The following is a 13032-nucleotide window of genomic DNA, read 5'->3' as shown; positions in this document are numbered from 1 at the left end:
AGCTGCCTGGGGTAGGTGGTGGTGATAGGGAGGAGGGAAGAGCAATCTCTGTCCCAGACATGTATAGCTATTGCACGTACAATGTACAAACAGGTTTACAAACACATGAACATGCATGAAAAATTACGGGCTCTTCAAATTCCAAAAATATGCATTCTCTCTCTCTCTCTCTCTCTCTCTCTCTCTCTCTCTCTCCCTCCCTCCCTCCGTCGCTGCCTCTCTATATCTCCACAACCCCCAACCCCCATACACCGCCTTCTCTGCATCACACAATACAAAAACACTGGAAAGGCACAATACCTACTCTATTACCCGCAATATCGAATCGAGCACTTTCTCTACAGATATACACAGCCCTCTTTGTAGCATGCTTAGTTATATTATGCACAGCATCTCTTGCAGAGCAGAAGTCCCTCCAGACTCTCTCCTCTATTCCCCTCTTAGCAATCAACCTCATACAGAGTCCAGACACAGAAGCTGCTGGGAGTCTCAGAAAGTATGGGACAAGAATACACCAATTGAGGACAAAGACTACGATATAAAAAACTCCACAAGGACGACCCTTTCTTCGCTATACGCCTTTTATAAACCCCAAACATATGCTGCTTCATCGTTCGATTCTCGGCAGAGGCGAATGCATTTACCTATTCCAGGCAAAGGGACTGCAGTTCCCTCCACCTCCCTTTAGTAAAGAATTTCCACAAAGGTCTATCGACTCCCTAGCTTACTGTAAGGTGCAGTCTCGCTGTTGAGACTGTGGCGGTGGCTTTCAGGAATATACTTAGGCACTGACATATTGGAGCAAAAATCCCCCTCCCAGGGACGGAGCTACCCTACGGTGTTAAGGAAGAAGGGAAAAAAAAAAAAAGAAAAAAAAAAAGAAAAAAAAAACGGGGTTCCTCTTAGAAACAGAATGGAACTGATGGTGTCCCAGGAGCCAGTAGATGGCGCAAGTGCTCTTCCCTTGCAGGGCGTTAACCCTTCGGGCTGAGCTATAGAGCTACTGAGTGTAAATGCATAGATGCATACATTTTCGTTTTGAAAGAATTTTCCCCAATTTACATATTTGCGAGTGCTTCAAAATTGATACAAATGAGATGGCTCCTTCTTACTATCGCAAATTATTCTTTATTCGCAGCACACTATAAACTTTGGGGAGAAAAATAATGTGAAAGTGTCAAGTATTTAAGAAAATGACTTTCTCTTGCCCACCCTGGGATGAAATTGGGCCATACATAATAACATGAGTATATAGGTAAACGTACATCTATCTGAATGTATGCAAGGCTCTGTGAAAAGCCACTCTTCTGTAATCTCTATTCCTAATCAGTTCACAGTATAATGAATGCAAGCAGTCTGCTTTAAAAATATTGCCAGTGGAATAGTGGCACAGGCTATATTAACGGTGGGGGCATTGAAATATAAAAATAGATATAGATAACCCTGTGCATTTTGATGACAGTTTCTCAAAGAGCAAGAAGGTCCTCTAATAAAGTATCCCTCATAACCTTTTCTAACATTAGCTTCTAGATTTTCTTTCAGTCTGCAATAGACATCACACTAACATTATTTCTTGGACTGCTTTTACTGGCAGAATTGATCTTCTCTGGAAAAAAAAAAAAGCCCCTTTATATCAAATATTGTTTGGAGTTTATTAGAGAGCGTCGCTGTGCTTCAAGATGCTCTCTGTTGGTTTCTGGCGGTTGCTATAACAAGTGAGAATTGTGGTAGATTTGGGTTGAGGGGAAAAATGCATAAGAAAAGACAAAATCCAGAGTAGCTGAGACTCTGTGCCCCCGTTGGAGAGATGGTTGAGTCCTCGTCAAGGTTGCTGTGGTATCCCAGAAACACCATTCACTCTGAGCTGTGACCGCGCACCAACAACAGCAACAACTCCACTGCGCCTGGCCAAGGAATAGGAATTAGGAGCTCACGAATAATATGAAAGGGATCTGCAAAGGGGAAATCCGTGCAAAGGAATCAAAATCGGGGGACTTTGGGAAAAGAGGATGTATTAAATGCAGCCGACTTGACTTCATTCTGGTGAAGAAAATGGGGATTAAAAGTGGATTTACGTTTTGGAACCTCGTCTTTTTATTGATGATTTCATGTGTGAAAGGTAGGTTTGATTTCAGGGGTCTCCTTTTTTTACCTTAGGTGTTCTGAGTTGTTGCCTGGAAATAGGTCTGCATATTACATTGCCATTCAGACTAATGATGATGATGATTATGCTGATAACAACAATAAAAATAATAAAGAACGGGTTGATTCACGGTTCTATTCTCAGATAGGAAATGCATTTGCTTGCCAGGCTTGGCGTTCAATGCAGTGATTGAGCCCGAGCTCAATAAATATTCTTGCAGTATGCTCAAACGAATACGTGAGTTGGTTCGTATAGCCTCTAACTAGTGGATATTCAAGCAGAATCCCACTGCAAGACTTTTTTTTTTGGGGGGGGGAACTACCTTTATTTCTACTTAGATAGATAGATATTGTAGTCTTGGTGGAATGTTGATATTAAAGACACTACTGTAATTTCTTTAACCCATTCAGTGGGGAAAGTTAGGGGAGGTGCACTGTATGTACACTATATGTTCTAAAAGGCATTAGGGAGCTATGACTCACAACTCAGGAAGAATTCTCCTAGAAGGAGAGATTGGCAGATTGGATAGATAGGATAGGCATAGATAGATAGAGAGATTGATAGATAGATAGATAGATAGATAGATAGATAGATAGATAGATAGATAGATAGATAGATAGATATAGATAAAGGAATTTGCAGGCATCTGTGCATTCTCCTCTATATGTGTGTCCCTATGGATGAATGGAAGGGTGTAGAAGAGCTGTACTGGGACCTTGCAGAAGGGTTGGGCAAAAATAAATCTTTTAAAAGCTGAAATGCCATGGAGTGCAGAGATGGACTCTTTGGGGATGAATAAAGGTAGAAAGAAAGTCATTTGTTACCCCCCCCAAAAAAAAACCTTCAGAAAGTCTCCTGTTGAGACAGGTAGAAGTGAATGTCACATGCACATCGGAGAGGTGGAAATGTAAAATGTCATGTAAAGCAGCAGGGATGCAGGGACCGTTGGGGAGCATGTGAAAGGGATCTCCATGAAACAGGCAGGGGAGGAAATGAACCCGAAAGCCTCATTCTACAACTTCACACGCACCCTGCTGTCTATTAATTGCTGTAAGAAACACTCTTGAGGTGTTTATGACTAATGATGAATTTTGGATGGATTGCCTCCTCCTCTTTCTCCTCCTTGTCTTCCTCCTCCTCTTCCTTCTCCTCCTCCTCCTCCTCCTCCTTCTCCTCCTCCTTCTCAGACCAGCTCATATAGACATTATCTATCTCGGGTTTTTTTGTTGTTGGTGGTGATGGTGGTGGGGAGTGTGTGTGTGTGTGTGTGTGTCTGTGTGTGTGTGTGTGTGTGTGTGTGTGTTTGGACCCAGTTTTAAATCTCAGTTTTTGCATAGGCACACAGAGGTTGTCAACATAAACTGCATGTTTCTTCCGTTTTAAAGGGGGTGACTCTCTGAACTGCAATCTGGCTCCGTCTTTATGAAACAGTTTATTGTACAGCTTGCAGCTGGTTGTCCTCACACAGAAAGCAGTGCATTTGCATTCCGTGGAAATAATAATTCATGTTTCAAGGGAGTGGGAGGGCTACCTTGTGCTATTTTGTCTTGACATTATATTCAATGATAGGTAATACAACTAGAGGGTTTTTAAAAAAATATTCTTTATGTCTTTTCTGTCTCTATGTGCAAGCAAAAAGCTCTCTAATCCTCAGCTTGCATTAAAGCATATTTTGGCAAAAGCATTTCTTTTAGATTTAAGCCAATACATAGAAAAATATCCTCATCTCCTTAAAAGTTCGGTTTTCTGCAAAAAGCTTGTTTCTGGTTTGCACTGGACCATGTTACATTTGTCTGTTCGACGTATTTGGATCTTAAAATTAATGCTTAGTTTGCCTGCCACAAGGCTAGTTTAATAGATGGCTCCGGAGCTTCTTGGGAGACAGTGTTTTGTAAGTAGGAGTCGCGTGGAGGCAGCATCCTACAGAATTAAAGAACTAGGGTGTCTCTCCCTGAAAAAAGATGACCACGGGTTAACTGCAAGTTTTCATGGTACCTGTTGAGTGAAAAACATTTTGGGGGCGGAAGAATGGGGAGGTGGGGCGGGGGAGTATCGGAGAGGGAAGCGCAGGCAAGCCTGACAGGATACCAAGCTGCGCTGACTGCAATTATAGTATTGTAACCCGCACTTACCGTATGTTCTGAATGAGACGCGCCAGAAAAATGAATGAAGTGTTAATTTGCTGTAAATGACATGAACAATCTGACTCTCCTTGCCTCTGGCCATTTTTTTTTAAAGCAGAGATAGGAAAAAAACAAAACAAAACAAAAAAAAACAAACAAACAAAAAAAACAAAAAAAAAAAACCATTCCATTCTATTCTTGAAGGGGCTTGAGGTAGAGAGAGTTACTCTCTTCTTTGGTCTCTCCTACAGAGGATGGTTCTCAGTTGACAAGAGGTATTTTTTTAGGTGTTCTATCTTAGGTGATAGAGACCTCTTTTAAGTCCATTTTCACTTTTATCACCTTCAAATAAGGTCCTAGTACTTATTCATTCTTTTTTTTTTTTTTTTTTTTTTAAAGGACGCGCCTATATGCTTCAGATTCATTTTCCCTTGTGTCAAACTCTTAAGTACTTTCTTTCAGGGTCCTGGTGATTTTGTCTGCTTTCTTTTTTGAGAACTGTTCTCAAGGGTTTTCCCTTGCTAGGCTTGAAACCCAGAATCTCAAACTATATTAAACAATTCTTTTCAAATATCTCTATCTCTGTCCTTCTTTGTCTCTGGCTGTCTCTATGTCTCTGTGTCTCTATCTCTGATGGTTTCTCTCTTCCTCTGCCTGTCAGCCTGTCTTCTCTCACTTTCTGTCTTTGTCTCTCTCTGTGTCTCTGTGTTTCTCTCTATAGCTGTCTCTGTCTCTGTCTATCTGTCTCTGTCTATCTGTCTCTGTCTCTCTGTCTCTCTGTCTCTGTCTCTCTCTGCCAGTTCTGTTTGGCCTTCAGGTTTTTAGTATACACAAACCGCACTTCTTATAGTCCTGGGATGTTTTCATCTCTATTAAGCCTCTAAGATCTAAAAACCCTCCTAAGAGTTACCTGAAAGAAAAGCACCTGACATATGAGAAACAATCTTGCCAGTGATTTCTTACCTACATAATTTCATATTCTCAAATGTATAATTACACTGCCATTTCAGACTTATGCAAAACGCCATTGCTTGTAAGGTAGCATTGTGATCAATATCAATCCTGCTGGGGAAAGATTAAAATGAGTAGGCATATTAAAGTAAGGATGGGTCAAGTAAAAATATATGTAGAATCCATCTATCTTATCCATCTATCTATTTATGCATATATATTATATCTATGCATATGTATATATATATATGTACCAGTACTTGTAGGATTTTAACCCATTTGTGATGCATTTTGCATATTTTTTGAATTGCCAACCAGAGCTTCCTCCTTGAGTATTTAAAGTATACCATGGGACTTATGGAAGCAGAGGAAGTGAAGAGAGGAGAAGAGGGAGATATCTGGACTCAGTAAGCCCTTTGGGCCATTACTGTCTAAGGAGGCTGTAATGTAGCTTCCTCATCTAGAAAAGAGCTGTGCTTCTATCTTAGGGGTACAGCTACCTACATTCGGTATATATATATATATATATATATATATATATATATATATACATATTCACAAAGGGGGTGTTTTCCCCACGCTCCTTCCCTTGAGATATAAAAGAAAGAAAAGTGTAGCTGAGCTGAAAGATACAAACAATGCGAGTCTAGTAGGAGGTGAGAAAGAAAAAAAAACAAGAATTGTCTCCCTCCTTCCCCTTTCGTAGCTGCATTTCCCCAGCTGAGTAGTTGGCTACTGCACACGCCCCAGGCTTCCCTAAGTCCGAGGGTGTCTCCTTTGCTTAGACCATGAGGCCCGATGTGTGTGCACTGCTCTCTTGCACTGCTCTCTTGCACTGCAAGGCAATGGAATTTCTGCGAACCCAGGCCACCCGCAGCCTGGGGCCAGCCATAGCTCCCCATCCGTTCTGCTAACCCTCCAACCTTTCGTTATCAAAGCAGAAAGGAAGGGGGGAAGTCTGAGGCTCCTAACTGCTCAAAGCCACTGCAGTCATTAGCACTTCTGTACCAACCACCACCCTTATCTCTTCTCTGGGAGTTCCTCTGGGGGGATGGTGCTGTGGCCGAGCGCTCTCAGACTGAGACCCAGGCCCGCACGCGCAAGCACACAGGCTCGCGGTAGCTTCTAGCAAAACTGGTGGATAGAAGGTTTTCGGTTTTGGAGTTTGAGGTCTTAAATTCGAATCTTCCTGCTGTTACTTCCTACGCAAGACCTTGTACAAGTTACCTAACCCTTCTGGGTCTCATTTTTTCCCTCTCTTTTGTAAAAGGAGGACTTGGATTAAATAGGTATTGAGATCTCTTTCAGCTCTAAATAGTGATCTTTTGAACTGGCTGGAGCACAGGATTAGAGGTGGAAAGTGTATTAGACGGGATTTAGACTAACAGCCTCGTTTTACAGATTAGGAAACTGAGGCTCAGAGAGGTTAATTATCTTGCCCTTAATCATATAGTAAGGAAATGTCAAAGGCTGGATTTGAGATCACCATCCCTGATTCGAAGTATAGTCTATGCACTCCTTTAAGCCCCATCCTGGGGGTGGGGGTAGGACTGAAAAATATATTCAAGTAAAGGCATGCATGTATACATACATGCAGATATGCACGCACATGTGTGTTTGTTCTAAAATTGAGATCCTGATTTAGAAGCCAAAATGAGACTGTGCTGTATTTGGATTTTAGTCATTATATGTTGGAAACCAGAATCTATCCTCTTTGTTCCCCCGAGTTTATAAAAAAGATGAGTCTGGAATCCTTTTTTATTTCCTCTGAGGGCATATGTTCATTTATTCCCGAAGCATCTCTCCCTGAACTTTTAATCGATTGACTCTAGGGTTAAACTGATGAAGGACACCGCCTCTGCTGATGTCTCTGTCGGGAAGCGGAGGTTAGGATGAATTGACACTGAGGAGGCTCTGAAAGGAATGAGTGTGTGCGTGTGTGCGCCCCCCGAGGCGGAAGCGGTTGGGCGGGTAACAGTAGGTTAATGTTTCTCCCGAGTCCAGATGGTCACTGTTATTGCTGTCGCCGCAGCCACTGTATCTGGTGAGGGCTTTTAGAAAGAGAAGGGACTGTCCGCAGCTCTCCCAACATTTCTTCCACCCAGACAACCTCTCCCCACGTACACAATTACAGCCATTGGATGGATTCTCTGTAGAACTTTGGAAACACGTCTGGGAATTGGGGACATGGGATGGAATGAGGGGACTGAGGCCTCTGACCATCTCTTCCCACCTCATTTTGGCAAAATGCAAAGTAGAATGTCCCCACTGATTATCCAGAGGTCCTCCTGGGGAAGGTGGGAAGAAAGTCAAACATCAGAGTATGTTCTAAAGCTCCTGGAGAGGCGCTCTTCAGGCGAATAGCAGCTGCTGTCTGAAAGCAATGCTTTCGCTGGGATTGCAACGAGTTGCAGAATAATAATGAAGCGCAGCTATTCAAATAATTTAAGAATAATTATTTTCACCCTCCTCCTCCTCATTATTATTATTACTGGCTGCTTTCCCCCCCACCCCACCCCCATAAGAGCAATGTTCCCTTTGGGAGGTGCTTCTGTGCCTGACAGGTCTTTCCAAAGGACTTAGTTGCAAAAATAAGCTGCTGGAAAAGTTTACCCTTACCAACTAGAGGCTAATAATATTCCCAGAGTCAGCACCTTGTGGTAAAGGTTGGGGGAAGCAGTGGGGATTTCTGTCCTTAATCTACCATTCTGAGTGTATTTTTACAGTCCCATTTTCCTGAATTTGTGAGCTCCCTGGTGGTAGCATTTTCTGCTTTTGCAAAAACACCTGAGCAGAAAGGTTGGGCAGTAATTTCTGTATCCTGTTTCACTTTCACTAATGGAAACTAAAGGAATTTAGGAAGAGGATGGGAAGGAACAATGTTTTTGGTAGTCAAGAATTGAGGAGTGCCATGCATGTGAATAATATGCTTAAATGTGTTTGTATCTCAAGCTCAATATGCACACATCTAAGTACAGAAATATCTCATATATACACACATATGTCAACCCTGTTGGTCAATAAAGTTGTTTTGGTTGTTGTTTTTATTTTTTTACTTGTGCCTGTGGGTGTTCCGTAAATATGTTTGCATTTTCACAGTTGTGCTCATTAATCCAGAACTGAGCATTTTCTATCTTGTAAAAAGTGAATATAATTGTGTTGGTAGAAGCACACATGCCTCAGAAGTGGCTTAATCAGACTGATTGTTCACTGGTCTCTCAGAAAGGAATTCAGAGATATCTGACCTATGTTGGTTCCTTCCTCAACCTTTTACAGAGAAGGTAAAGGACATTTGTCAATACTCTTGACAAAGCCCAAGTTCTTTAAAAAAATCATTGTGTGATTGAAAAGGAAGTGTCCCCACTCCTTACTTTCAAGCATGTGTATGCAATAAAATGAAAATATTTGACCTATCAATGAAATTAAAGCAGCAGGCAATATTTCATATGTCATTTAAAATGTATTTTATACATTTTTCTGTGTAGAATTATATTTGAAGACCTGTGACCAGAGAAGATTTAGCTAATCATTTGTATTATATGATTGCTATTCTCTACTCTTATCTAAAACCTTGTAAGGTAGCCCACTAACTATGGATAGCGTAATAATTCCCTATATTACATGAATTAAATGATTCATAATCTAATATAGGATAAAATATTTTACAACTCAGAGCCTTATGAAAATCTTCTTAAAATATGAAGGAGTGTTCAAGTTTTTGTAGCCCACCCAGAAATGTGAGATGTGATTAAGGGAATGAGATTCAGGAAATGTATATCTTGGATGGATATTAATAAATAGTAGTGTCCAAGGAAAGAAGGTGAGAATGTTGAAGAATCTCTGCTTTGTCCCTTAAAACAATCACTTAAAAGGAACCAGGTTGCTTCAACAAGAGAGATTGCTTAACCTAAGGGAGTAAAGGATATGTCTTCAAATATATGAATGACCGTCATACAGAAAGATGAATCTTATTTAATTTTCTTGGTCCCAGAAGGCAGAACTAGTAATAGAAAGCTGAAGTTTTAAAGAAGCAAATTTAGGCTTAATAATTGGGGAAAATTATTAAAACTTCCTATTATCCATAATTGGAAAAGGCTGTCTTCAGAGTTAGTGTCACCACCTACCTCCTTACATCTTCAAGTGGAAACTGGATGACCATTCACGGAGTATGTTTTAGAGAGATTCTTGTTCATAAATGAGTTTGAATACATGGAATCTGAGATCCTTTATATTTCTTTCATTTTGTAAGTGAATTCCCCAATGGAAAGAGATACTTTAAAGAACAGTTCTTGGTTCACAATAGAAACGTCCTAATTATGAGTTCAGTGAGACTTTTCTATACTTCTAGAACCTAGTTCACTTTAACTAGGTTTCTGCTTGAATTTTAGAGTCTGTGTTTTTTTCTTCAACTATATCACAAATTTACCAAGATATTTATTTTTTTAACACAAGTGTGAAAAATTTCAATGACAAAAGTTGTATGTTGAACAATAGGTATACACTCAACCCGACTTACAGTAACTTGCTGTCTAAAAATGTATGCTTATTCAATGGAAATTGAAATGAATAGTTTATTTATCAAGGCAAGGATGACATAAGGAAAAAATAATTAAATAGCAAAATGTATGTAAGATCACCATAATTCTGAGGTTTATAAAGATTGTATGAGAGAAGTAAGATAATTTATTCTCTTAACCCTTTTTATGGCTTTGTGCTTCCTTTTCAGTTACATCTTACTTTATTTCTCTCTATATATTTTATTTATTCATATTTTATCAATTAAATTCTAAGAAGTTATATATCATCAATTCTTTCTAGTTCAGTGTTATTTTTACTTGTAATGATTCCACTCACCAAATATATAACTTTTATGCAGCCTGTCTTCTATAAAATTTTTCCACGGGCTCCATAGTCTCATAATATTCTAATCATGCAATATCATGAGAATGCAGTAGCACATTAAAGGAGAGATAATAGTTCAACAAAATACACTGCGTTAAGGTTAAATTCCATTTTAATTAAACATTAATGCTTTTTAGAACCCCTGTAAGACACTTAGTGAAGACTTCAAATGAATATAGAAGAATTTATTTAATAGAAAGGAGTTGAAGTGTTTTACAATGTAGTAAAAGGCTTGCCAATGTACTAGACTATCTCATCAGCAAGCTGAATGATTCTGAAATGAGATAATTATTTAAAATCATAGATTCTTTGAGGTCAGAGGTAGCATGTTTTTCTTTACTGCATTCCAGTGGGCAATATGGTATTGTTCTAAAAAATTATGCTTAAATATCATAAAGTAAAAAAGTACACTACTAAATAATTGAATTTCCCAATTAAAAACAATGCCCCTATTAATGGAAAACTACAAATTAATATTGACTATGCAAGACTGGATGTGTAGTCACGTTTGATAAGGGCTAGCCTTGGTGTTAAGAAGACAACACTTTAAGTCCTTCTTCTGATGTATCCTAGCTGTATGAAGATGGGCAAGGCATTTCATGTCTCAGTGTTCCAGGCAAATCTCAAAAATAACAATTGCAGATAGTTGCTAGTTTTCATTTGTGGAAGGAATTTCCTAAGAGCTACTTATACTTATGAAATCAAAGGATTAGACCACATAGACTAAAAAAAGTATGTGACTATATATGCATAAACATATATATCTGTCCCTACATGTATGTACTGGGGCAACTAGGTAATGAGATAGCGTCTGAAATCAAGAACACATCTTTTGCTAAGTTCAAATCTGGCTTCAGACACTTATTAGCTCTGTGATCATAGGAAAGTCACTTAATCCTGTTTGCCTCAATTCCTCATTTGTAAAATAAGCTAGAGAAGGGAATAGCAAACCACTCCAGTATCTTTGCCAAGAAAACCCCAAACATTGTCATGAAGAGTTTGACATGAATGAAATGATTGGATGACAACAATAACAACACACACACATACACAAACACATATACATTCTATGGATCAGAGATAAAAATGAGAATTTGCACATGTTAAGTTACAGATTATTACATGTACAGAATGAAATTCCTTATCTCTTCATGTATGTAAGATCACCATAATTCTGAGCTTGATAAAGATTGTATGAAAGAAGTAAGATAATTTATTCTCTTAAACCCTTTTTTATGGTTTTGTGCTTCCTTTTCAATTACATATTACTTTGACATTTGTATTGCTTTAAAAAATCCATTCATATATGAAAAGCAACACAGCTGACACATACTGTAACAAATAAAGTTAAGGGGGAGAAGAGGCAGTCGCAGCTATAGGAAAGAGGCAGTCGCAGCTATAGGAAAGAAACAAAGAAAAGAAGAAAGAAGGCAGGAGAGAAGAAAGGAAAGAAAGAACGGTAATTGATTTTTTTAACTAAAATTAACTGAAGAGAATAGAGTGAAGACAAAAAGGCAAACAAGAAAACTTTGACAGTTATGTTTGAATTTATTTTATACTTAAAAGGGAAAGTAAGCCATATGTAAGAAAGATTTGAAGTTTCTTTTATAATCACCTTTTTCTGTTCTACTTTATATAATGGAAATGATAATTCCAATTGATGTTTAATTTTTAAAAATAAAATTACCAATGTTAGAATCATAGAATTTTTTAAGTTGTTTGGTAACCAGGTATCCTCACGTCTGATTATTTTTTTGACTATTCCAATTTACCCTTAGAATGTTGAATGGGGCACTGATATAGGATTTGTTCAACTAGACCAGAATCTCCCAGGACAGACAAAGACAGAGGAGTTATAATCTGCTTTATTGCAGGGAATATCCATTTGGATCATAGATACAGAGATGAAAAGATGAGATTACAGAGCCACTGCAGCATCAAGAATACTGTGTCCCCAAGAGACAGAACTGAAGATCCTCTTAGTGCTTTGGAATTTATCAGAAATCCATCAGATTTCCCAACTGATCCCAGAGCTTCATTCCATTATATCTATTTCTAGTGATAAAAAATTTCATAATATTTCATGTAAAGCTAGTTGATATCACTAGAAAGTTTAGTCTATAATAAGGAAAAATTTCACTAACCATTTTTTACCAAGGAATCTACATTTTTTTGGCTCATATGTGGAAAGTTGTTTACATGCTGTGAAAATAGGTAATGGAAGGCACCAGGGATGTTACAATAAATCTAAATAGTTGTGGGTACATACACTGGGTTGTAGGAGATACTGGACCAGGATGGGAAGACCAGAGTTCACTGGATTAACACAGGAATGGCAGTTGGTCTTAACTATCACCCAGCTTTCCCTAGGCCAGAGTCTAGAAACAAGCAGGCAAGGTAAAAGGGTTTAACTGGTTTAATTATGTTTAACTAAAAGGTGGGAAAGGGATTTCTGTACTTAAAATCTAAAGACAAAACCACAGGGAAAGGGGAGGACTTCTCCACTCTAATCTTAGTGATCTAGCAGGCTGAGCCCAGAGGAGCAGTAATGGAGTCACTGGGAAGCTGCATCAAACCTGGTTCCAGCTAGGGTTTGACCAGCACAGCTAAGGGCTGAGGGTGGCTTTGGGGTTTCTCACAGTAATCCACAGATGATCTCTGAATGTCAAAAGCCAAGGTATCCAAGTAGAGAGGGTGTGCTTGAGATGCTGTTCACCAGATCCCAAACTTCTACTCTTTCCTTGGTGCTGCTTTGTTGTTCTTGTCCTCTTTGCTAGATGCCACCACCACACAGGATCCCAGGGAAATCAGGATGCAGAGTGTCCTTTACTCTGAAATCTCCCAGGGCTAACAACAATTTGGGCCAACCCCTAATGGAGTCTCTCTCAGGGCACACATACCTTCCTGCTCCTT

The 13032-nt window shown here is 39.1% G+C and overlaps 1 protein-coding gene across 1 annotated transcript in view; it reads left to right on the top strand.

The window, feature by feature from the left end:
• The first annotated feature begins 1941 nt into the window (after nucleotides 1-1941).
• The window catches only part of CSMD3 (CUB and Sushi multiple domains 3), a 1590968-nt gene continuing 1579877 nt past the window's right edge, over nucleotides 1942-13032 (top strand). The window contains exon 1 of the mRNA XM_044684131.1: nucleotides 1942-2119. Coding sequence (XP_044540066.1) covers nucleotides 1942-2119 — 178 coding nt within the window. The remainder of the gene's footprint in view (nucleotides 2120-13032) is intronic.

Source organism: Gracilinanus agilis, chromosome 1 (genome assembly GCF_016433145.1).
Source record: "Gracilinanus agilis isolate LMUSP501 chromosome 1, AgileGrace, whole genome shotgun sequence".
In the NCBI taxonomy this organism is placed as follows: domain Eukaryota; kingdom Metazoa; phylum Chordata; class Mammalia; order Didelphimorphia; family Didelphidae; genus Gracilinanus; species Gracilinanus agilis.
Note: the sequence above shows the minus strand (reverse complement) of the source record. Positions and strands in the feature narration are given on the sequence as shown.